Source organism: Chrysemys picta, chromosome 12, assembly GCF_011386835.1.
Source record: "Chrysemys picta bellii isolate R12L10 chromosome 12, ASM1138683v2, whole genome shotgun sequence".
Lineage (NCBI taxonomy): Eukaryota > Metazoa > Chordata > Testudines > Emydidae > Chrysemys > Chrysemys picta.
The window spans coordinates 19,825,433-19,851,811 of NC_088802.1; the positions used below are offsets into that span (position 1 = coordinate 19,825,433).

The window sequence follows — 26,379 nt, forward strand, 5'->3', positions numbered from 1 at the left end:
AACCTCCCTGTAATTTCTAGCCAGTCTCTCCATCTCCCACATGCCCGAATGTACATGTGAGCTAACACAGTCTGGCCTCGTGTCCCCCGCCTAGTGGTTAGGCCATGAATGGTGGTTTATAACACAATGGGCCCAGAACCCAGCCGGTGCCAATGGTTATACAGCTCCATTGGAGGCAGTAGGTCAGCTCCACAGATGCTGCAATTTGATTATGTGCCACCATAGTCAATGGAACTACACTGATGTGTTCAGGATCTACCCCAAATGTCTTCGCACCTACCCCATTCTTACACCAGTCTGACTCCTGTGGTTCCAATGAAGCCACTCCCTGATTTAGACAAACAAGCAAGACAACTCCCATCATTCTTTCAGTGGCCATGGAACAGGCGCTAGTGGCCAAGCAGTGTAACGGCTATTGTTTTGGCACAGAATGAAAGTCTGATTCCTCTCGTGCACACAATTTACACCCATTTACTCCACAACTGGACCAGAATTTTTACTGGTGTAAATCACCCCAGCGGCAGTGACATCAGCGGAGTTAATTTAGATTTGCATTGGTGCAACTAGGTCAAAATTAGACGTGTTTGTGTGCAATCTGTGTGGTTATGAAAATAACTGACATTAATGAATAGCTAAAGATACTACATGAGCAAACTTTAATTAGAGAAAGACAGAAAATTAATTCTTGGTGAATTACCTACACCCAGTCAGTCTCCTCAGGGCAGCTTTGATCTCTTTGTTCCTCATGCTGTAGATAATTGGATTCACGATTGGTGGCAATACGGAATAAAGAACAGCCGCCACAAGATCCAGAGAAGATGGGGAGCTGGAGGTGGGTTTCAGGTAGGCAAGGGCCCCAGTGCAAACAAACAAGGAGACCACAGTGAGGTGAGGAAGGCAGGTGGAGAAGGCTTTATGTCGTCCCTGCTCAGAGGGGATTCTGAGCACTGATTTGAAGATCTGAACATATGACACAATCATAAAAACAAAGCAGACTAAGAGTAAACACACACTAAATGCAAGAACCCTAACTTCACTAAGATAGGAGTCAGAGCAGGCGAGCTTCAGCAGCTGGGGGATTTCACAGAAGAATTGATCCACCATGTTGCCTCCACAGAAGGTCAATGCAAATGTGTTCCCGGTTTGTAGTATAGAGTTGAGAATCCCACTGAGCCAGGCACCAGCTGCCATTTGGACACAAGCTCTGCTGTTCATGATTGTGTCATAGTGCAGTGGTTGGCATATGGCAATATATCGGTCATACGCCATGACAATGAGAAGGGAAAAATCCGCTGGGATGAAGAAGGTGAGGAAAAAGACTTGGGCAACACATCCAGCATAGGAAATGGACCTGGTGTTCATGAGGGAGTTGGCCATGGATTTGGGGACGGTGACAGAGATGGAGCCAACGTCTAGGATGGACAGATTCATCAGGAAGAAGTACATGGGGGTGTGAAGGTGATGGTCGAAGGCAATGGCCATGAAGATAAGAAGATTCCCCACCAGGGCTGCCAAGTACATCACTAGAAACCCCACAAAGTGCCAAATCTGCAGCTCCCGAACATCAGAGAATCCCAGGAGAAGGAACTCGGTCACGGTGGTTCGGTTGGACATTTTCTTTCTCAGGATATCGTGTGATGGTTGCAGAGGGAGGGACAAGAGCAAGGGCCAGGATTAGATCAGTAAAATAACTCTCCTTTTGTGAAAACCACCTGAATTTCCTTGAGTCAGACCCTCAGCTCAATGGACTCCAGTGCAGTGACTACTAATTTACACCAGGGTGATGGAGAGGAGAATTAGGAATAATTGCTTTTGAGGTATTTGTATATCTCTGTCACCCAAAGGTGGGCGAACTATGTATAATCTTGTATAAATGTTTCTATCCATAGTTTACTGAGGGGAATCGGGTGTCTGGCTGGCCAGATTCTGCTGTCAGGGGCATTGTTGCGAATGTGGGGTAATTTCACAGCATGCCATGGAATTACTCCCCATATATACTGCCCTAAATGGGAGCAGCATCTCGCATGGAGGTGACCAAACCCAGCCATAATTACGCGGTAAACTCTAATCATGAATACAGCTCAGGAGTCCTGATGCCCCGTCCCCAGTTCTAGCCATTTTCCATGCTCGCTGCGAGAGACAGACATTCCAGCTCCCCTCCTGCTTCTCTAACCACTCAACTAAACTACCTTCCAGAGCTTGGAAGGGAACCCAGGAGTCCTGACTCCCAGTTTGCCCCCTGCTCTAACCCACTAAATGCAACACGCCTTCCGGAGCTGGAAATACAGGACAGGAGTTCTTGCTTTACCCGGTGGACTCAACTCTTCCCAGAGCTGGGAACACAAGTGAGGTGTCATGACTCCCAGTCACCTCCTCTAATGACTACATCAGACTGCATCTCAGCCTCTGTCCCAGGGACTCTCCACTGCCATCAGGAATGACTGCTGTGAGTGATAATGGAGAGTCATTGGGCCAGGGTAGGGGCGTGAGAGTGATTCGCCAGCGTGGTACTTGGGACACTCACCTGGTGTCTGGTAGAGCCAAGTTCATGTCCCTGCTCCAATGACTATTTAATTATTGATACAAAGTGGAGCAGCTTCAACAGGAGAGACTGAGACAGTCTCATTTCAGAGCAGCAAGGCCCAGGATTAGATCAGTAAAATAACTCTCCTTTTGTGAAAACCACCTTAATTTCCTTGAGTCAGACCCTTAGCTTCTGAAGATTGATGTAATATGGGAATGAGAATGGGGGAAACAGTCCCGCTGATTCCAATGGAGTTACTCCTGATTTACACTGGGGTGAGAGAAAGTAAAATCAGCTCAATGGGCTCCAGTGCAGTTACTCCTAATTTACATGAGGGTGATGGAGAGGAGAATTAGGAACAATTACTTTTCAGGTATTTGTATACCTCTGTTACCCAGAGGTGGGCGAACTCTGGATAATGGTGTATAAATGTTAATATTCTCAGTTTACTGAGATTAATCGGGGGTCTGGCTGGCCTTATTTTGGTGTCAGGGGCACTGCTGTGAATGTGGGGTAATTTCACTGCATGCCATGGAATTACTCCCCATTTATACTGCTCTAAATGGGAGCAGCATTTTGCATGGAGGTGACCAAACCCAGCCATAATTACACATTAAACTCGAGTCAGGAATACAGTTCAGGAGTCCTGATGCCTCGTCCCCCCTTCTAGCCGAATATCCTTGCTCATAGAGAGAAACAAATGTTCTGGCTCCCCTCCTGCTTCTCTACCCACTCAGCTAAACTCCCTCCCAGAGCTTGGAAGAGAAACTAGGAGTGCTGACTCCCATTTCGCTCCCTGCTCTAACCCACTAAATCCAACACCCCTCCCGGAGCTGGAAATACAGGCCAAGAGTTCTGGCTTTACTCACTAGACTCAACTCCCTCCCACAGCTGGGAACAAAGTGAGGTGTCATGACTCATAGTTCGCTCCTCTAGCGTATACATTAGACTGCATCTCAGCCTCTGACCCAGTGACTCTCCATTGCCAAAAGGAATGATTGCTGCGAGTGACAATCTAGAGTCATTGGGCCAGGGTAGGGGCATGAGAGTGATTCTCCAGCGTGGTACTTGGGGCACTGACCTGGTGTCTGGTAGGGACAAGTTCTAGTCCCTGCTCCAATGATTATTTAATTATTGATACAAAGTGGAGCAGCTTCAAAAGGAGAGACCGAGACAGTCTCATTTCAGAACAGCCCATAGCCTAGCAGCTCAGGCACCCTCCTGTAAATTGGGAATTCAAATCCCTTCTCTTCATCAGTCAGAGGGAGTCTGAGTTTGTCACTGGCCAGACGAGTGCCCACAGTCTTTATGAGAGACAGAAATAGAACCCCCCCAGTTCTGGCTCCTCTACACACTGGACTGAATTTCCTCCCAGAGCCACATATAAAACTCAGGAGTCCTGGCTCTCAGTCCTTGCTACTCTTACCCACTTCACCCCACTCCGTTTCCAGAGCTGGGGATTGAATCCAGGCTCCTCGTCCCCACTACTGCAAACCCACTTGACTCAACTACCTTTGCAGCAATCTAATAGACAGATGAAACAATAAACTGAGAACTAGACAAAAACTAACGCTAGATAGACAGATAGATAGTTTGATAGATCTAACAACAAACTAACAGAGAGACACAAGTAAGAAAAGAACCGATACAGAGAGTGAGAGAGAAAAAGAGAACAAACCCAAACTAACAGGTAGATAGAGAAGTATAAACAAACTAATATAGAGAGAAAAGTATAAACAGACAGATAGACAGAAAGAACAAGAAACTAATGTATACAGAGAGAAAAGCAACAATGAGACGATAGTGTTTGTCACAATTTTTGGAGAATTTTAATCTAAACCCTTGATCCATTCTAAAAAATATGTGTCAATTTCCTCAATTCCCCCACTCCCTATAGAATGAAAAGGAGGCACGAATATTCTGCCCCCTCTTTCCTAAGGTAAATGCTTTGGACTGCCTCAGTTTCCCATGCCCAAATTGAGGTAAGAGTAAAAATATGAAAAAAAATCTATTGGCACTTACAATTTCTTCCTTAAAATGCCACTCTGTAACTCACCAATATATTTCATTGCAAGAGCAAACTTACGGTGCCGGTCTGCGTGGAATCCTCCCAGACTGAGATGTCTTTTCTCCTCCAGCTACAGACTGCAATTGGTTACCCCTCTCTCTCTAGCCCCATGCACACCGCTCTATCGATCTATCTCTCTAACTAATGCCCCTGTCACTGTATTATGAGAGGCTGTTCCCCCCTCATACTGAGGCTGAGCTGCTGCAAATACAGTGAGATCTGTGCTCTCTGCAGATGAGCTGTGTGTCAAAAACTTTGTTGCTGTGGGAAGGTGATTTATCCATGTCTGTTTACAACGGGTTTGTCGGACTCACACCCTGGAGCCCTCAAGGGCTCAGAGGCAAGATTTAATTTTCTTGCCCTCTAGTTCCCCGGAGAGTTTGCAGAAACTAAAATAATCACAATTAAAACAAGGCAGCAGGGTCTAGAGGAAAGATTGTTAGGCAAACACTAAGGACACACAGGGCTGTACTCCAGACATCTGGCAACAATTCCTAGCCCTGCCGCTGACCTGAGTGTTACCTTGGGAAAGTCATTCCATAGGGCTGTCTTTCTCCTCCCACCCTTTGCCTTTCTTTTCTACTGGAAGTTCTTTGGGGCGGAGACTGTGTCTTACATAATATAATGGGCCTCTCATATCAGGTGCAACTATCAGATAATTAATTCTTTATTAAAAAGCTAAGGGGCAAGCTGTCCTGAGATCTGATCCCAACTATTCCCCTGACTTTGTTCAGTCTCTTCACCGCGCCATTCCTCAGTTTGTCATCTGTCCAATGGGCATAATAGTTACTTGGAGGATAATTCATAATGAGTGGTGATGGTGGGGGGAAGTCGTTTTTGGTATTATGAAAACCTGGAAATGGAAAACATTTTTGTATATTTTTTCAGGTTTGGGGGGGAAAGTTTTCAATATCAGAAATATTTTCCCAAAACTATAAAATGTTTACCATAAACTTGCATTTTTACTAGAGAAGTTTATTGAAAACCAAACACTTTTCAGATTCCAGTTTCATTTTTTTGCCCACCCCCCAACCAAAAGCAATATTATGGGATGTTACTGAAAAATGACAATTCCCATAAAAATATAACTTTCATTTTTGACCAGCTTTAATAATGAGTAACTAAAACTAAATTAAATGCTTTTGAGTTGATGTGGGTGCAACATTCATTGCAATTTTATTTGACAGCATCTGCTTGTCATAGGAACTGTCTAACTAGGTAAGATGTTTTGACCATCCAGTCCAGTATTCTGTCCCTGATAGTGGCCAGTACCACCAGATTCAGAGGAAAGTTTAAGAGGCCCCTTAGAGGACAGTTCTTGAATAACCTGCCCATGGCGGAGTCTCATCATCAGCTTGTGAATGGTCTATGGCGTGAGGAGTTTTATCATAGAGTTTTATCTACTCCAAAGTAACTGCATGCTCTCATTATCCAGATAGGCTGAAATATTCAGAGGAATATACTGGATTTGTGTGTCTAAATGCCATTGGCTTTTGACAGGAGAGGAGTGCCCAGTTCCATTAATCCTCTTTGAATATCTCGCTTAGTTTATTATTAATTACTTATTTTGTAGATACCATCACTGATAATTTTCAAATCAAGATTGGATGTTTTACTAAAGGATCTGCTCTAGGTATTATTTTGGGGATGTTCTGTGGACTGGGTTATACAGGAGGTCAGACTAGACAGTCACTATGGTCCCTTCTGGCCATGGAATCTATTAATCTAATTTGATCTCCACCAAAAATAGGAACAACATTTTTTCAAAAATTGACAAAATGGTAGAATTTTTAATTGTCCCACTCTACTTGGCACTGGTGAGGCCTCAGCTGGAGTACTGTGTCTGGTTCTGAGTGACACACTTTAAGTAATATGTGGACAGATTGGAAAGAGTTCAGAGGAGACCAACAAAAATGATCAAAGGTTTAGAAAACCTAACCTATGAGGAACAGTGAAAAGCAGAAGAATGGGGTTTAACTTGAAAAGAAGACCAGCAACCTCAGTCTGTAGCAGAATACAAGAAAATTTATTTAAAATACTGTTTGAATGGTACCTCACACAGCCAGGTTAAATATATATAATGGGATTCTCTGATGTTCGGTGGCTGCGTATTTTACTCTTTGTACTGTTTCTAGGGATTTACTTGGTATCCCTGACAGGGAATCTCCTTGTTATCATCCTTGCACTGCTTGACCATCACATTCACACCCCCATGTACTTCTTCCTGATAAATCTGTCTGTCTCAGACCTTGGATCTATCTCCCTCACTGTTCCCAAGTCCGTGGCCAACTCCCTGTTAAACACCATGTTAATTTCTTATGCTGGATGTGTTACCCAAGTCTTTCTCTTCATCTTCTTCACTGCAGTTGACTTTGCTTTTCTTACCATCATGGCGTATGACTCATACGTCGCCATCTGCCAACCACTGCACTATGAGATTTTAGTGAACAGGAGAGCTTGTGTCCAAATGGCATCCAGTGCCTGGATCACTGGAATTCTCCTTTCTATACTGCACTCTGGGGTCACATTTTCAATAATCTTCTGTGGAGGCAACATGGTGGGTCAGTTCTACTGTGAAATCCCCCAAATACTGAAGCTGTCCTGCTCTGACCTGTACCTTGGTGAAACTGTGGTTCTTTCCTTTAACATATTCTTAGGCTTAAGCTGCTTTTACAATTGTGTCATATATTCAGATCTTCAAAACAGTGCTGAAAATTCCCTCTGAGCAGGGTTGCCATAAAGCCTTCTCCACTTGCCTTTCTCACCTCATTGTGGTCTCCTTGTTATTTTGCCTAGTGGTTCCAAGTAATAACAGACACAATAAAATAAAACACGCAAGTCTATGCCTAATACAGCAAGGAAGTGATTCCAGATGAAATCTCACAATCAGAGATGTTCCAGGAAGCTTCTTTTACAGACTAGCCTCCTTCTAGTCTAGGTCCAGCAATTACTCACACCCCTGCGGTTACTGTCCTTTGGTCCAGTTTCTTTCAGGTATCATAACTTCGAATACAAAAAGATATATGCATGTAAATAGGATGAATATATCCAGTAGATCACAGCCTTTGCAGAGATATGTTAAATGGCACCTCTAACATAGAACATATTCCAGTCATGTCATATTTACACTCATAAGCATATTTCCATAAAGCATGATGGGGTTTATTATTTCTAGAAAGCAACGCCACACCGGACATTCTGGTACTTCTGGGAAAGCTGTGGCCCCGCCCCTACCTCATGGTCCTAACTGCATGCGTCCCTCATCCGTGATACTGGACAAAACCATATCTGGTTTTGTCTCAGTACCAGACAGGGGACAAACCACACAGAAAGGGGATTATCCAGCTTAAAACAAAATGAATGTCCAGCTACCCACCATGCTCACCACTCCCAAAGAGCTTCTGCGTGGCTTTCTAGAAATCTCCTTTACCAGGAACAAGTTCCAACAAACTGGATCTCCTGTATTCTGTCCCAAAGGCACTGAGTAGATATGATGGGGTCAAGGCTATTCTCCAAAAAAATAAAAGGGCCATCTTTCTCCCATGACCATCATCTCATTCTGTGTTTCTTTATAAACATAATCAACTCTTGACATTATTGTCTCCATGAGAACATAACGTGCAATCCGTTTATGCACAATGAGGTATTTACACTGGTAAATATCTAGAAAAACTGCACTCAGGTCAATGGAGTTACTATAAATTTACACCTATATAAATATCCTGTCTTCACACAGTGGTCAAAGTCAGATCCTTCAGAGAGAATGAACAGAACAGGACAATTATTGAGTGACCCATCCTGTGTTGTCCAATTCCAGCATCTGGAGTAGGGCCTAATGGACTTAAAGGGGTCCTTGGGAACTTGTGTTTAACTCCTTAGGCCTCTTAGAAAATCACAGTTCTGGTCTTAGACCAACCTCCTGTCTTCTCCCTAGACATAACACCTCTTGGTTAGGTGTCAGGCACACTGCCTTGGAGAATTTCACTTGCTTTGTAGGTGAAAAGAAGGATTTAGTTCTCCAGGGTTCTCAATTAAGGAACAAAGAAACAAGAAACTGAAAACAGGCTTTAGTTTAGAATTTTAAAGGTCCCTAGGGGGTTTGGACCATAGGTTCCATCAATAGAATAGGCTGTCAAGGGAGCTTGTGGAATCCCCATCATTGGCGATTTTTTGAAAAACAGGTTGGACAAGCAACTGTCAGTGCTGGTCTAGATTTACTAGGTCCTACCTCAGCTTCTCAAGGTCCTTTTCAGCCTAACATTTCTATGGTTCTGTGATTCTATAATATACCTACAAAAGACATTTTTTTTTATTAGGTGGGCTGGCGCCAGCTGCAGAATTAGCAGAGATATGGGAATGTTCTTCAAAGGGGAGGACTATTCTTTCCAGGAATTTAGGATGGGATTTTAGAGCCAGATGATAAGAGCCAGCCACCCAATTTCCCTTTGCTTCCAGTCCCTCCCAGAACAGTATTTCTGTGATTCTAGGGTCTCTGGTGGATATCGAAGATCATAAGTCAATGGACCCATAGCTGCACACCACGGTATCATTGCCCAATATAAACACCTGCACTTCATCACCTAAGGCCTGGTATTCAAAGATGTTTAGCTGCCTGGGAGGTTTTCATAAAGCCTCTTGGTGTCCAAAACTTATTGGTTTCAGTGGGAATTAGCTGCCTAGTTGCTTTTGAAAAACCCACTAGGTGCGTAAATACCCCCTGGGGCCTGGATCCTTAAAGAGGCCCAGACATGGTGACCCACAGTGTGGCAACAACTAACTGTTAGGCACCTAGAAAATCACTGGGGCAACAACAGAATCACACACAGCCTGAGTCAGGACCCGGGCTCCTATATGACGGATAGGGAGAGACAGACACCTAAGAATGGGAGTCACAAAATCCAGCATGCTAGGAGTGGAAGCACCTGAGCTAGCTGATGGGAGATGCCTAGGAGAGGAGTGTGTGCTTGCTCAGAGAGAGATGCTTAAGGCCAGTCAGGGAGGCCCTTGTCTCTGCTAGAGAACCACGAACCAGGGGAAGATAGGTGCATGCTCGGTCCGAGGCCTGATCTGTTAGTACCCAATACTTGATGACATCAAATGGATACTTCGATCTAATCAAATATACCTCACCCTCCCAAACCCCCACTCACCAAAAACATCTGGAACAAAGAAACAAATCAATCAACCAACAAAATATAGTACATCCTCGCTATAACGAACCCCTTGGGATCCAAGCCATTTGTTCTTTAAAGCCAGGGGTTCATTATAGGAAAAGATCCCTGCCGCCAGGGCAATGGCTGACACCATGAACCCCATGGCCATGGCGGAGGCTGACAGGTCTTCCAGCCCTTGGTCAATACTAGGGGCAGAGAGGTCCTCTGGCCTCGCGGCCGCAGCAGGGACAAAATTTTTACTCCCCACTCTGGAAAAAGGAGAAGAGACAGAGACCCCATGTGTGAATTTGATATGGTAAGTGATTTTACGTGGAAAGTGCTCTGACACCATGGTGATGGGTGGCAGTACAAAAGCCTCAGACGAATCGATCGATCAATAGATGGAGGGGTATGTATGGGAATGGAGAGATAGATAGACATGATAAGTTCATGGAGGATAGATCCATCAATGGCTATTAACCAAGAGGGTCAGGGATGCAACCCTATGCTCTGGGTGTCCCTAAGCCTCTGACTGCTAAATGCTGGAATTGAACAACACAGGATGGGTCACTCAATAATTGTCCTGTTCTGTTCATTCTCTCTGAGGCATCAGACATTGGCCACTGTGTGAATACAGGATATTTATATAGGTGTAATTTTATAATAACTCCGTTGACATGAGTGGAGTTTTTCTAGATATTTACCAGTGTAAATACTTCAGTGTGCATAAACGGAGTGCACGTTATGTTCTCATGGAGACAATAATGTCAAGAGTTGATTATATTCATAAAGAAACACAGAATGAGACGATGATCATGGGAGAAAGTTGGCCATTTTATTTTTTGGAGAATAGCCGTAACCAATCATTTTCCACAGGGAAGATTTGATATCCTTGTTCCTCATGCTATAAATGATCAGATTCATCATGGGAGGCATCAGGGCATAAAAAACTGGGACCAAGGGATCCAGACATGAGATTGAGCTGGAGGTGTATTTAATATAGGAAAAACTAGCAGTGCAAAGAAATTGCTGGGGGATTTCACAGAAGAACTGCTCCACCTCATTGTCTTCACAGAAGATTATTGCAAACATGTTTCCAGTGTGCAGTGCAGAATTGAGAACCCCGCTGATCCAAATACTGGCTGCCATTTGGACACAAGCTCTCCTGTTCATCATTGACTCGTAGTGCAGTGGTTGGCAGATGGTGAAGTACCGGTTGTATGCCATGATGTTCAATAGAGAAGCTCAGCTGCAGCAAAGAAAAGGAAGAGAAAGTATTGGGCGGCACATTCATAATAGGAAATGGCCCTAGAGCTCATGAGGGAATTGGCAATGGACTTGGGGACGACAATGGAGATTGAGCTAAGGTCTAGGACGGACAGATTCTTCAGGAAGAAATACATGGGTGTGTGAAGATGGTGGTTGAGAGCTATGGCTGTGATGATGAGACGATTCCCAGTCAGGGCTGCCGGGTAAATCCCTAGAAACAGCAAGAAATGCAAAATTGGCAGCTCCCGAGTGTCAGAGAATCCCAGGAGGAGGAACTCAGTCGCAGTGATTTGGTTGGTCATTTTCTTCCTCAGTACATTATGTGATGGCTGTGAAGGGAAAGACAAGGGCAATGGCCAGGGTTCGGCTGCCGTAAGTAGAGGCCTTACTGGAGCCCTAGACAGGGCCGGCTCCAGGGTTTTTGCCGCCCCAAGCAGCAAAAAAAAAAAAAAAAAAAAAAAAAGGCGCCATGGCAAGCGGCGGCAGCTCTACCTCCGCTTCATTCAACTGTGGCAATTCAGCGGCAGGTCCTTCGATCCGAGAGGCAGTGACGGCATTGCTGTCTTAGGAGTCATTGGTCCTATCTATCTATCTATCTATCTATCTATCTATCTATCTATCTATCTATCTATCTATCTATCTATCTATCTATCTATCTATTCACTGCCGGGATTGTTTGGTTCTCTCTCTCTCTCATACCCCCATCACCGTATTATTCAGCAGCCACTGCGGTGTGCCTTCGCTGGATGTCCTGAGTTGCTGGGTCTCTCTGCAGTTCCTAGCAGACAGGGATCTACTCCACAGATGGGCGCTCTCTGCTCCCCTCCTTGGGCAGGCTTGGCTGAGAGGTGATGGACTAAATGGGATGAGGGACTGAAAGCCTCTCCCAGCTCTAGAGAGGGCCAGGCACAGGAAGGAGGAGAGTGATGTGGGAAGGAAATGGTGGCCAGGGCTGGCCAAAGGACAGAATCAGGAGAGAATGTCTGGTGTTTGGAACATTGACAGGAGCAAGCAGAGGTCGTGAGCTGATCCCTGGGGCTGGGGCCATATCAGGGGAGTGGAGCTGAGCAGAAGAGGGGACTGGTGGGAAAAGGGGTTCAACAGGAATCTCTGAGGAAGCTGAGTCAGGAACTCTGAGTGGAGAATAGGCTCTGGGCCATAGAGGGGGACTCTCAAAAAACAGGGACCAAGAGCGTCCGTGAGGTGGAGGGTTGTGAGAGGGGAGGAAGGGGATTAGGGGCTAGGGGGGTTGTTTGCAGTTCTGGATTGTGTGTAGCAGAGGGAAGGAGACACCCGGGGACTAGAGTAAGAGCGTTCAGGGGGTGGAGGATGCATCAGAGGCTGGAGTCAAAGGGCCTGAATCTCTTCTCCCTGAAACCAGACATACTCCAGTGTAACACCATGGACTACCCCTGAGATGAGTGATGGGGGAATCAGCCCCATTGTCTCCAGTGGGGTTACTCCTGATTTACACCAGGGTGACTGAGAGGGAAATCAATTGACTGCAGTGGAGTATTTCTAACTTTTCATACAGTTGGTGCATTTTGGTGCTGATTCATTGTACATTGCGAGAGATCAAACCGGAGCTCAGATCCTCATGCAGGGTCTCCAAAGCTCAAGGGCCAACTCAGCAGAGTGCAGTCCACCCACTGACCCTGAGGGGGAAATAAAGTGACAGCGTTATTAGCCACAGTGTTTAATTCTCAGTTAGGCGTGTCAGCCTTTGAAGTGCTTGGAGTCACGCCAAATGGATTGCACTGTGCATGTGCCTGGCGAGAGGAGGAGATGGTTGGAAACTGTTTCTGACTTGCAGCCCCATAGCTGATGAAAGGAGAATGTTCTGGCCAAGAAACCTAGGTCCTGTGAGTCAAAATCTAACCCTGGGCAGAAATCTGTGCCTAAAAACAGGAGGGATCTGCCTCTGTTGAAGGGTATCTAATCTTGGGAAACTATCTCTTGAGCACAACTGAATATTGAGAAGGTGCCGAAACTATTTTTGAAATGAAAATAAATAACCCATACACATGCTCACTGGGAGGGGGGGATGATTGGGGGCGGAAGAGTTGGTGGGAAAGGAAGAGAGGAGTTTTGGGGGCAGTGAGAGGAGGGGTGATTATGGAGAGGAGGATAAATGAGGAGGTGGGATGGAGACAGGTTGGGGGTTAGGAGATTGGGAGGGGTAGGGTACTGGGAAGGGGAACATGAGGGTGAGTGACAGCAGCCTGGGGGAATATTGGGGACAGGGGCACCTGAAAGCCCCACATTCCCCTCCCATGTATGTGCCAATATCTGGAGGTTTCCAATCCATCTATGGGGGTCCAACACTACCTGCTCCCCTCACGTGATCTTGAGGGATTTGTCCTTGTCCTTCTGGGGGGCTTAACCTGTCTCCCTTAACGCTTTTTCATGTGTGCCGGGTCTAGGGAAGCGCGGCCTCTTGGTGTGTGAAGCTGAGAAGAGTCACATGGAAAGGGTGCACCAACAACACCATGAAGACCCGGCTGGCCTTGGGGTGACTGGTACGAGTGATACAGTTCACACCTCTCGGAGCTATTGATTCTGGCTGCACCATCTCCTGGAACGGTATTCACTCAGCTCAGAAGAGCTAATTAAGGTTAACAGGCCACTTCTCTGAGCATCCAATGTGGCAGATGGATGCATCCGACTTTGTGCTGCACTTATGGAGAGGTTCTGGGGGTCGATGTGAGGGGAACCCAGACAGGCACAGAATAGAGTTCCTGTCCAGAAAAACGTGGTGGTTCTGAAAAGAGCCTTTTGCTTCTCTTGTCCTCCATATCCATTGCTATGTACAGCTGACACAAGGACCACTTACTCCTACTAACATTTTTCTTTGTCTTCAAACAGCTAGAAAATTAAATAGCCAAAAACTTCACTGAAACAGAGTTAAGGTCTTCCAGTGAGAGCTCGTGCCCATCCAGAAGGTCCCGTTTAGCAAAACTCAAGCTTCAGAAAACCATGACATATAGAATTAAGGTAAGATAAGGTAATGGAAATGCCCACATAACCTTAACTCTGCCCCCTTTGGGCGATGCCCCACAACACCCGTAACACCCACACTCAGGCTCTGCCTTGTCACTGCAATGGACAGGCGCTACCTGCGCTTGCCCTATGCTCGAACACTGTGTCTGAACTATCACTGGGCAACCTTAACTCTGTGTTAAAAACGCAAAATCCTTTGGGTTTTTTTTTTGCCATTTATAGTTAGAATGATCAATCGATTCTTATCTGATTTACACTGGTGTAAACCTAGAGTAACTCCACTGACTTCAGTGAATTTAGTCTGGATTATTACCACTGTAAACAAAGCATTTTGTATAAAAAAGATTGCACATCATCTTCCCATTGAGGCAATAATGTCATCATTTGATTATATCAGTAAGGAAACACAGAATGAAACCATGGTGAAGGGAGAAATCTGAAAATTTAATTTTTGATGAATAACCTCCATCCAGTTAGTTTCTTCAGGGCACCTTTGATCTCCTTGTTCCTCATGCTGTAGATGATTGGATTCATCAGAGGAGGCACCATGGAAGAAAGCACACCTACCACACGATCCAGACCTGATGGAGAGCGGGAAGTGGGCTTCACCTAAGCAAAAACAGCAGTGCAAAATAACAAGGAGACCACAATGAGGTGAGAAAGGCAAGTGGAGAAGGCTTTATGGCAACCCTGCTCAGAGGGAATTTTCAGCACTGTTTTGAAGATCTGAATATATGACACAATTGTAAAAGCAGCTTAAGCCTAAGAATATGTTAAAGGAAAGAACCACAGTTTCACCAAGGTACAGGTCAGAGCAGGACAGCTTCAGTATTTGGGGGATTTCACAGTAGAACTGACCCACCATGTTGCCTCCACAGAAGATTATTGAAAATGTGACCCCAGAGTGCAGTATAGAAAGGAGAATTCCAGTGATCCAGGCACTGGATGCCATTTGGACACAAGCTCTCCTGTTCACTAAAATCTCATAGTGCAGTGGTTGGCAGATGGCGACGTATGAGTCATACGCCATGATGGTGAGAAAAGCAAAGTCAACTGCAGTGAAGAAGATGAAGAGAAAGACTTGGGTAACACATCCAGCATAAGAAATTAACATGGTGTTTAACAGGGAGTTGGCCACGGACTTGGGAACAGTGAGGGAGATAGATCCAAGGTCTAAGACAGACATATTTATCATGAAGAAGTACATGGGGGTGTGAATGTGATGGTCAAGCAGTGCAAGGATGATAACAAGGAGATTCCCTGTCAGGGATACCAAGTAAATCCCTAGAAACAGTACAAAGAGTAAAATACGCAGCCACCGAACATCAGAGAATCCCATTATATATATTTAACCTGGCTGTGTGAGGTACCATTCAAACAGTATTTTAAATACATTTTCTTGTATTCTGCTACAGACTGAGGTTGCTGGTCTTCTTTTCAAGTTAAACCCCATTCTTCTGCTTTTCACTGTTCCTCATAGGTCAGGTTTTCTAAACCTTTGATCATTTTTGTTGGTCTCCTCTGAACTCTTTCCAATCTGTCCACATATTACTTAAAGTGTGTCACTCAGAACCAGACACAGTACTCCAGCTGAGGCCTCACCAGTGCCAAGTAGAGTGGGACAATTACCTCCCGTGTCTTACATACGACATTCTTTTTAATACAGTCCAAATGATATTAACCTTTTTCGCAACTACATCACATTGTTGACTCATTCAATTTGTGATCCACTCTAGCCAGTGATTCCCCATTTTGGAGTTGTACATTTGATTTTTCCTTGGTAAGAGAAGAACTTTGCACTTGTCTTTATTGAATTTCCTCTTGCTGATTTTAGACCAATTCTCCAATTTGTCAAGGTCATTTCGAATTCTAATCCTGTCCTCAAAAGTGTTTGAAACCCTTCCCAGCTTGGTGTCACATGCAAGTTATATAAGCATATTCTCTCCTCCATTATCCAAGTCGTTAAAAAAATATTGAATAATAGCCTTAAAAATGCCACCAGAAAAGTGTTGCAGGTTTTGATCGTAAAACTATGGGTGGAGATTTTCACCTGGGGGCCTGGGATGACCAATTCCCATTAAAACTAATTGGAATTTTTGATATTTTGATATATGGTGTCCAAATATCTATAGGCTACCTTGAAAATCCCATCACCGGTCATGTTGGCCCCTCCAGGAACACAAAATAGCCGACATCACCATGAGAGAGGTGGAGTTGTGTTACCCTGATGTGTTGCCTAATTCAGCTAAAATCTCCCAGAATTAATTTGAATAAATCTGGTCAAAAACAGGAGAGAGGATCAGAATCCTCCTACACCATTATTTAAAGAAATGTTTTTTTTAATTCATAGAAATTTAGAATCTTTTTTAAAAAATCTACCATTTTGTCAATTTTTGGAAAAATGTTGTTCCTACTTTTGGTGGAGATCAAATTAGATTAATAGATTCCATGGCCAGAAGGGACCATAGTGACTGTCTAGTCTGACCTCCTGTATAACCCAGCCCACAGAACATCCCCAAAATAATACCTAGAGCAGCTCCTTTAGTAAAACATCCAATCTTCATTTGAAAATTTTCAGTGATGGAATCTACAAAATAAGTAATTAATAATAAACTAAGCGAGATATTCAAAGAGGATTAAAGGAGCTGGGCACTCCTCTCCTGTCAAAAGCCAATGGCATTTAGACACACAAATCCAGTATGTTCCTTTGAATATTTCAGCCTATCTGGATAATGAGAGCATGTAGTTACTTTGGAGTAGATAAAACTCTATGATAAAACTCCTCACGCCATAGACCATTCACAAGCTGATGATGAGACTCCGCCATGGGCAGGTTATTCAAGAACTGTCCTGTAAGGGGCCTCTTATACTTTCCTCTGAATCTGGTGGTACTGGCCGCTATCAGGGACAGAATACTGGACTGGATGGTCAAAACATCTTACTTAGTTAGACAGTTCCTATGACAAGCAGATGCTATCAAATAAAATTGCAATGAATGTTGCACCCACATCAACTCAAATGCATTTAATTTAGTTTTAATTACTCATTATTAAAGCTGGTCAAAAATGAAACTATATTTTTATGGGAATTGTCATTGTTCAGTAACATCCCATAATATTGCTTTTGGATGGGGGGTGGGCAAAAAAATGAAACTGGAATCTGAAAAGTGTTTGGTTTTCAATAAACTTCTCTAGTAAAAATGCAAGTTTATGGTAAACATTTTATAGATTTGGGAAAAGATTTCTGATATTGAAAACTTTCCCCACCAAACCTGAAAAAATATACAAAAATGTTTTCCATTTCCAGGTTTTCATAATACCAAAAACGACTTCCCCCAATCATCACCACTCATTATGAATTATCCTCCAAGTAACTATTATGCCCATTGGACAGATGACAAACTGAGGAATGCAGCGGTGAAGAGACTGAACAAAGTCAGGGGAATAGTTGGGATCAGATCTCAGGACACCTTGACCCTTAGCTTTTTAATAATTAATTTATTATCTGATAGTTGCACGTGATATAAGAGGCCCATTATATTATGTAAGACACAGTCTCCACCCCAAAGAGCTTACAGTAGAAAAGACAGGCAAAGGGTGGGAGGAGAAAGACAGCCCTAGGGAATGACTTTCCCAAGGTAACACAGCAGGTCAGCGGCAGGGCTAGGAATTGTTGCCAGATGTCTGGAGTACAGTCCTGAGTGCCCTTAGTGTTTGCCTCACAATCTTTCCTCTAGATCCTGCTGCTTTGTTTTAATTGTGATTATTTTAGTTTCTGAAAACTCTCCAGGGAACTAGAGGGCAAGAAAATTAATTCTTGCCTCTGAGCCCTTGAGGGCTCCAGGGAGTGAGTCCGACAAACCCGTAGGAAACATACATGGATAAATCACCTTCCCGCAGCACCAACGTTTTTGACACACAGCTCATCTGCAGAGAGCACAGATCTCACTGTATTTGCAGCAGCTCAGCCTCAGTATGAGGGGGGAACAGCCTCTCATAATACAGTGATAGGGGCATTAGATAGAGAGATAGATCGATAGAGGGGTGTGCATGGGGCTGGAGAGAGAGAGGGGTAACCAATGGCAGTCTGTAGATGGAGGAGAAAAGACATCTCAGTCTGGGAGGATTCCACACACACTGGAACCGTAAGTTTGCTCTTGCAATGAAATATATTTGTGAGTTACAGAGTGGCATTTTAAGGAAGAAATCGTAAGTGCCAATAGATTTTTTTTTTTCATATTTTTACTCTTACCTCAATTTGGGCATGAGAAACTCAGGCAGTCCAAAGCATTTACCTTAGGAAAGAGGGAGAAGAATATTCGTGCCTCAGTTTCATTCTATTGGGAGTGGGGGAATTGATCAAATTGACACACGTATATTTGAGAATGGATGGAGGGTTTACATTAAAATTGTCCAAAAATTGTAACAAACACTATTGACTTGTTGTTGCTTTTCTCTCTGTATACATTAGTTTCTTGTTATTTCTGTCTATCTGTCTGTTTATACTTTTCTCTCTATATTAGTTTGTTTATAATTTTCTATATACCTCTTAGTTTGGGTTCATTTTGTTTTTCTCTCTCACTCTCTGTATCTTTTCTTACTTGTGTCTCTGTTAGTTTGTTGTTAGATCTATCAAACTATCTATCTATCTATCTAGCATCAGTTTGTGGCTAGTTCTCAGTTTATTGTTTCATTTGTCTATTAGATTGCTGCAAAGGTAGTTGAGTCAAGTGGGTTAGCAGTAGTGAGGACGAGGACCCTGGATTCAATCCCCAGCTCTGGAAAGGGAGTGTGGTCAAGAGGTAAGAGTAGCAAGGACTAAGAGCCAGGACTCCTGAGTTTTAAATGTGGCTCTGGGAGGAAATTCAGTCCAGTGTGTAGAGGAGCCAGAACTGGGGGGTTCTATTTCTGTCTCTCATAAAGACTGTGGGACTGGCACCCCTCATAACTTAAAGCTGAGTGGTTTGGGTACTCGTATGGACTGTGACAAACTCAGATTTAATCCCTCCCTCTGACTGATGAAGAGAAGGGATTTGAATTCCCAATTTACAGGAGGGTGCCTGAGCCGCTAGGCTATGGGCTGTTCTGAAATGAGACTGTCTCAGTCTCTCCTGTTGAAGCTGCTCCACTTTGTATCAATAATTAAATAGTCATTGGGGCAGGGACTTGAACTTGGCTCTACCAGACAGCAAGTACCACGCTGGAGAATCAATCTCACTTGCGTTCGCTGTCCCAATGACTCTCCATTGTCACTCGCAGCAATCATTCCTGTTGGCAATGGATAGTCACTGGGACAGAGGCTGAGGGCAGTCTAATGTACACGCTAGAGGAGGGAACTATGAGTCATGACACCTCACTTTGTTCCCAGCTCTGGGAGGGAGCTGAGTCCAGTGAGTAAAGCCAGAACTCTTGGCCTGTATTTCCAGCTCCGGGAGGGGTGTTGGATTTAGTGGGTTAGAGCAGGGAGCGAAATGGGAGTCAGCACTCCTGGTTTCTCTTCCAAGCTCTGGGAGGGAGTTTAGCTGAGTGGATAGAGAAGCAGGAGGGGAGCCGGAACATTTGTCTCTCGCAATGAGGGTGGAAATTCTGCTAGAAGGGGGGACGAGGCATCAGGACTCCTGAACTGTATTTATACAACATTATACATTGTTCCCCCACCTCTGGGTGACAGAGGTATACAAATACCTCAAAAGCAATTTTTCCTAATTCTCCTCTCCATCACCCAGGTGTAAATTAGGAGTAACTGCACTGGAGTCTATTGAGCTGATTCTACTTTCTCTCACCCCAGTGAAAATCAGGAGTAACTCAGTTGGAATCAGTGGGACTGTTTCCCCCATTCTCATTCCCATATTACTTCAATCTTCAGAAGCTAAGGGTCTGACTCAAGGAAATTAAGGTGGTTTTCACAAAAGGAGAGCTATTTTACTGATCTAATCCTGGCCCTTGCTCTTGTTCCTCCCTCTGCAACCATCACAGGATGTCCTAAGGAAGAAAATGTCCAACCGAACCACCGTGACCGAGTTCCTTCTCCTGGGATTCTCTGATGTTCGGGAGCTGCAGATTTGGCACTTTGTGGGGTTTCTAGTGATGTACTTGGCAGCCCTGGTGGGGAATCTTCTTATCTTCATGGCCATCGCCTTCGACCATCACCTTCACACCCCCATGTACTTCTTCCTGATGAATCTGTCCATCCTAGACCTTGGCTCCATCTCTGTCACTGTCCCCAAATCCATGGCCAACTCCCTCATGAACACCAGGTCCATTTCCTATGCTGGATGTGTTGCCCAAGTCTTTTTCCTAGTCTTCTTTGTGACAGCGGATTTTTCCCTCCTCATTGTCATGGCGTATGACCGATATGTTGCCATCTGCCAACCACTGCACTATGACACAATGATGAACAGCAGAGCTTGTGTCCAAATGGCAGCTGGTGCCTGGATCAGTGGGATTCTCAACTCTGTACTACACACCGGGAACACGTTTGCATTGACCTTCTGTGGAGGCAACATGGTGGATCAGTTCTTCTGTGAAATCCCCCAGCTACTGAAGCTCACGTGCTCTGACTCCTATCTGAGTGAAGGTTGGGTTCTTGCATTTGGTGTATGTTTAGTCTTAGGCTGCTTTGTTTTTATGATTGTGTCCTATGTTCAGCTCTTCAAATCAGTGCTCAGAATCCCCTCTGAGCAGGGACGACATAAAGCCTTCTCCACCTGCCTTCCTCACCTCACTGTGGTCTCCTTGTTTGTTTGCACTGCCTCCTTTGCTTACCTGAAACCCACCTCCAGCTCCCCATCTGCTCTGGATCTTGTGGCGTCTGTTCTTTATTCCGTATTGCCACCAATCGTTAATCCAGTTATCTACAGCATGAGGAACAAAGAGATCAAAGCTGCTCTGAGGAGACTGACTGGGTATAGGAATTCACCAAGAATTAATTTTCTGTCTTTCTCTAATTAAAGTATGCTTATGTAGTACCTTTAGGTATTCATTAATGTCAGTTATTTTCATAACCACACAGATTGCACACAAACACGTCTGATTTTGACCTAGTTGCACCAATGCAAATCTAGATTAACTCCGCTGATGTCACTGCCGCTGGGGTGATTTACACCAGTAGAAAATCTGGTCCAGTTGTGGAGTAAATGGGTGTAAATTGTGTGCATGAGAGGAATCAGACTTTCATTCTGTGCCAAAACAATACCCGTTACAATGCTTGGCCACTTGCGCTTGTTCCATGGCCACTGAAAAGAATATGGGAGTTGTCTTGCTTGTGTGTATAAATCAGGGAGTGGCTTAATTGGAACCAGAGGAGTCAGACTGGTGTAAGACTGGGGTAGGTGAGAGAAGACATTTTGGGGTAGATCCTCAACACATCAGTGTAGTTCCATTTACTTTGGTGCCACAAAATCAAATTGCAGCATCTGTGGAGCTGACCTACTGCCTCCAATGGAGCAGTATATCCATTGCCACCGGCTGGGGACTGGGCCCATTGTCTTATAAACCACCATTCATGGCCTAACCACTAGGTGGGGGATAAAAGGCCAGACTGTGTTAGCTCACATGTACATTCGGGCGTGTGGGAGATGGAGAGACTGGCTAGAAATTACAGGGAGGTTTCTAACCACCAGCAGGGCGAGGTTCTTGAGCAGCCTCACAATAGGAGTTCTGGGGGGAAAAATGACTGAATTAGTTTGAAGATAGAGCTGGACACATGTCTGAGTGGGATTGTATGACGGGCCTGCTTGTGATGGTGGCAGGTAGGGCTCATCAGCCCTGGGGCTCAGTTGTGGCGTATGTCTTATGTTCCCAAAAGCTCATGCTTCAGGGTCTCCTCTGGCCCCTGGCAGGGGTCAGGAAGGGATTCCTCCCCTCGACCCAGTGTATTCTGGGAGGGTTTTTTTTTAAGTCTCTGAAGCATTGGGCAGCCCGGGCTGGAGATGGGACATTGGTCGGGATGTGCCAGGGCTCTGAGAGTACACCGAGCCATTCTCTCTTTCTTTGGTTATTTGCTGGCTGGTTCTTGCCCACATCCTTAGGGTTTAACTGATCATCCTGTGGGGGTCAGGAAGGAATTCCCCCCCTGGTCAGATTGTCAGGGACATTGTGGGTGGTCACTTTCCTCAGAAACGTGTGGTGCAGATCACTTGCCAGGATTTTCTGGGTGTATTTCAATCATTTCCATGCCATTAAGGGGGCCTCAGGCTCTGGTGCCCCTCAGTCTCTCCTATTATCAGGTTTATTCCTGGATCATCTCAGACATGCCCATTCCTAGTTCCTCTGCACCCTGGAGACCAAAGATGCATGGCATTGGCAGGGGTGTGTGTGTGTTGCTCTCAGCTCAGGTTGGTAGAGCTGGTCAAAGTAACTTGTCATTGGGAAATGGTTTCCTCAACCTGTTCGTGACAAATCCTGCTATGTTTTTAGATGAGTTAAGCAGTCTGACAATATCTTAGAAAAATGTCTCCCAGCTCTTCCCTCAACTAGGTTGGCCACTGAGGCATTCCCAGAATACCGGATCTGACGGGTTCGATCACAGAAACTCCCTTGGGAACTGCCACCTGTTGTGCCTGGACTACTTCTGAGCCTGTCTTCCCTGCCAGCTTGGGACTTTAGTGCCTTGCCTGGTTTGAGCCCGACATGCTAGCCTGGTACAAACACAGACCCAGGTCTGAACCACATCCGCCAAAAGCTGCAGGCTTATCTGAAAACAGCTGAAGAAGTGTTCCTGTCTCCAACACTCAGGTACCCTACTCCGAATGGGGTCCATACCCCAAATAAATCAGTTTTACCCTTGTACAAGGGTTAACCGGGGCTCGACCCTCTCTGGGGTGGCGGGGAGCCACACCGGCTCACTACAGAGAGTTATTGTTTGGGGAATTTGTCTGTCCGCGGGGGTCTTGCTCGGCAGCCCTTGCGGTAACTGAAATAAACAATGTAAGCCCAGGCCCAAGTCAGGGCGGGCAACAATGAGTCAGGGGCTCAGACCGTCAGGCAGGGCTGAGCAGGAGCAGTACAATCAATAGTAGGCCCAGGCCCTAGGTGAGGGCAGGGCAATGCAGAGTCAGGGCTCAGACCCCAAGGCAAGGCTGAGCAACAACAGTATACACAGTAGGGAGCCCAGGCTCTAGGTCAGGGCGGGGCTACAATGCTGAGTTAGGAGCTCAGTCCCTCAAGCAGGGCTGAGCAGTAATAGTACAAACAATAGCACTAGGCACAAGCCTCGTCAGGCCTGGGAGAGGGGGAGACTGCCACCCACGAGTTGGGTGGCAGGGGGGACACAGACCCTCCCACTCCACTGCGTCCCAGCCCAGGGCCCTAGCAGCGGCAGAAGACCCGCTGCATAGTCAGTGGGGATCCTGGCCGCAACACACTGACATGGGCTCTGGCACTGCGGCAGCCAGACTAGGTTCGGCTGCCCCTGGGCTACTTCCAGACTCCCCCTCGGGTAGTACTTGGGTCATAGTGTTGTCCTCTGGGGGGTCCAGCACCTATCGGCAGGCCCGCAAGTTCCGCGACTCCCTTTTGACCTTTGGGGTGGAGACCGGGATCTTGCGGGGCCCGCTGGAGGCCGTCGATCCCCCGCCTGTGAGGATCTGTCCCAGCCCTCGCTATGACTGTCACCATATTTGCATCATTAAACACCCGGGGTTGTAGGGTGGGTCTCCGCTGGAGCCAGGTGCTCTCCTTCCTTCGGGAGGGGGGATACTCTGTGATCTTCCTGCAGGAGACCCACACGGCTCCAGCCGTCGAGGCTAGCTGGCGGCTGGAGTGGGGAGACGGGGTTTATTTTAGCCACATCAGCGCCCATTCGGCTGGGGTGGGCACCCTGTTCTCCCCCGAGCTACGGCCCGAGGTGCTGGGGGTCGCCGAGGTCGTGCCGGGCCGCCAGCTGCACATCCGTGCCCGTGTGGAGGGGCTGCTTCTTAACTTGGTCAACCTCTATGCCCCGAACACGGTCCCAGAACGAGTGCCTTCTTACCGTCGGGCGGCAGCCTTCCTCGGCACTCTGGATCCTCACGAGTGCCTGGTCTTGGGCGGGGACTTCAACACCACCCTTGAGGACTGGGAACGCTCAGGGCTTGAGACTTCCCAGGCAGCCGCGGGCGTCCTCAGGGAGATCGTGGCCCATCACTCCCTGGTGGACGTCTGGCGCGACCACCACCCGGACGACGACACCACCTTCACCTATGTCCGGGTGGAGGAGGACCGGTGCGCCACTCCCGGTTGGACCGTATCTATCTGTCATGTTTTCATCTGGCCCGGGCCCATGCCTCTGGCGTCCGGCCGGCCCCATTCATGGATCACCATCTGGTGACCATGACGGCCTCTCTGAGTTCTGGCCTATTGGCATTTTAATAATAGTTTGCTGGAGGACGTGGGCTTCGTGGCGTGCTTCCAGGAGTTCTGGCTGGCCTGGCGGGGGCAGCGGCGTGCCTTTCCCTTGGCGCGGCGGTGGTGGGACGTGGGGAAGGTCCATGCACGGCTCTTCTGCCGGAACTACGCCCGGGGTGCCAGCCGGCGGAGGGATGCGTTGATAGGGCAGTTGGAGCGGGAGGTCTTAGAGCTAGAGAGGCGTCTGGTCTCCGGCCCTGAGGATCCACCCCTCTGCGCAGCATACCGGGAGAAGCGGGAGGAGCTCCGGGCCCTGGAAGACCACTGGGCCCGGGGCGCGTTCGTTCGATCCCACATCCGTCTCCTTCGGGAGATGGATCGCAGCTCCCGCTTCTTCTACGCCCTGGAGAAAAACAGGGGGGCCAAAAAGCATGTCACCTGCCTCCTGGCGGAGGATGGCTTCCCCCTCACGGATCCGGAGGAGATGCGTGGAAGGGCCAGGGCCTTCTACGCCACTCTTTTCTCCCCGGATTCGACCGAAGCCGAGGCCCGCAGGGTGCTCTGGACCGAGCTCCCTACGGTCAGCGTGGGCGACCGAGACCGGCTGGAGCTGCCTCTCTCTCTGGCCAAGTTCTCGGAAGACCTCCGTCTCATGCCCACCAACAAATCTCCGGGCATGGATGGGCTGACCGTGGAGTTCTACCACGTGTTCTGGGATGTCCTCGGCCCAGACCTCGTCACCATCTGGGCTGAGTCCTTGCAAAGCGGGGTCCTCCCTCTCTCGTGCAGGCGAGCCATGCTCGCCCTGTTGCCGAAGAAGGGGGACCTCCGCGATTTACAGAAATGGCGTCCCGTCTCACTCCTCAGCACGGACTATAAGGTCGTAGCGAAGGCCATCTCACTGCAGCTGGGGTCCGTGCTGGCGGACGTGGTCCATACTGACCAGACCTACACCGTCCCGGGCCGGAGCATCTTTAATAACCTGTACTTGGTCCGGGACCTATTAGAGCTGGGGCTTAGGGATGGTCTGTCGTTCGCCCTTCTGTCCCTGGACCAGGAGAAGGCGTTTGACAGGATGGACCACGGGTATCTCCTGGGCACTCTGCGGGCATTCTGCTTCGGGCCCCAGTTTGTGGGTTTTCTCCAGGTGCTGTACGCTGAGGCAGAGTGTTTGGTCAGGCTCAACTAGACCCTGACCGAGCCAGTCAGCTTTGGGCGGGAGTACGGCAGGGGTGCTCCCTCTTGGGCCAGCTGTACACTCTGGCGATCGAGCCCTTCCTCTTCCTCCTCCATCAGAGGTTGGCGGGGTTGGCACTTCGGGAGCCGGAGCTGCGGCTGGTCCTGTCGGCGTACGCCGACGACGTGCTCCTCGTGGTTCAGGACCCGGGGGACCTGGTGCGGGTGGAGGCCTGCCAGGCCGTTTACTCAGCGGCCTCCTTCACCCGGGTCAACTGGGTCAAGAGCTCTGGCCTGGTGGTCGGGGACAGGTGGCAGGCGAGCTACCTCCCACCCGCGCTTCAAGCCATTCGGTGGAGCGCGGGTCCGCTGCTCTATCTTGGCGTTTACCTTTCTACCACGCATCCTTCTCCGCCGGAGAGCTGGCAGGATTTGGAGGTCAGGGTGGGTGAGCGGCTGCAGAAATGGACAGGACTGCTCCGGTGTGTCTCCCTGCGAGGGAGGGCGCTGGTGCTGAATCAGCTCGTCCTGTCCATGCTCTGGCACCGGCTCAACACCCTGAGCCCGGCCACGGGGCTCCTGGCCAGGCTCCAGAGGACGGCCCTGGAGTTTTTCTGGCTGGGACTGCACTGGGTCTCTGCAGGGGTTCTGAGTCTTCCCCTGGAGGAGGAAGGACAGGGCCTGGTCTGCCTTCGTAGCCAGGTCCATGTCTTCCGCCTCCAAGCCCTGCAGAGGCTCCATTATGGTGCAGGTAGTCTGGCATGGAGCACGTTAGCGCACACCTTCCTCCGCCGCCTCCGAGGGCTCCGATACGACCGGCAGTTCCTTTTTCTTCACCCGAGAGGTCTTCCGCGAGACATCTCG

General features: G+C 47.2%; 2 protein-coding genes and 2 pseudogenes across 2 annotated transcripts; 2 read left to right on the forward strand and 2 right to left on the reverse strand.

The window, feature by feature from the left end:
• Window positions 1–693: 693 nt before the first annotated feature.
• On the reverse strand, window positions 694–1,614 carry LOC135974604 (olfactory receptor 14A16-like). The gene has a single exon (XM_065563022.1). It carries the CDS (start codon window positions 1,612–1,614, stop codon window positions 694–696), a length of 921 nt encoding a protein of 306 aa, XP_065419094.1.
• A 5,190-nt stretch (window positions 1,615–6,804) lies between these two features.
• On the forward strand, window positions 6,805–14,599 carry LOC135974525 (olfactory receptor 14C36-like; annotated as a pseudogene).
• A 24-nt stretch (window positions 14,600–14,623) lies between these two features.
• Window positions 14,624–15,221, reverse strand: LOC135974526 (olfactory receptor 14C36-like; annotated as a pseudogene).
• A 2,705-nt stretch (window positions 15,222–17,926) lies between these two features.
• LOC135974605 (olfactory receptor 14A16-like) lies at window positions 17,927–20,981 on the forward strand. The gene is made up of 2 exons (XM_065563023.1): window positions 17,927–18,158; window positions 19,990–20,981. The coding sequence occupies exons 1-2, from the start codon at window positions 18,093–18,095 to the stop codon at window positions 20,962–20,964; spliced, it is 1,041 nt and encodes a 346-aa protein (XP_065419095.1). The 5' UTR covers window positions 17,927–18,092; the 3' UTR covers window positions 20,965–20,981.
• Window positions 20,982–26,379: the final 5,398 nt, after the last annotated feature.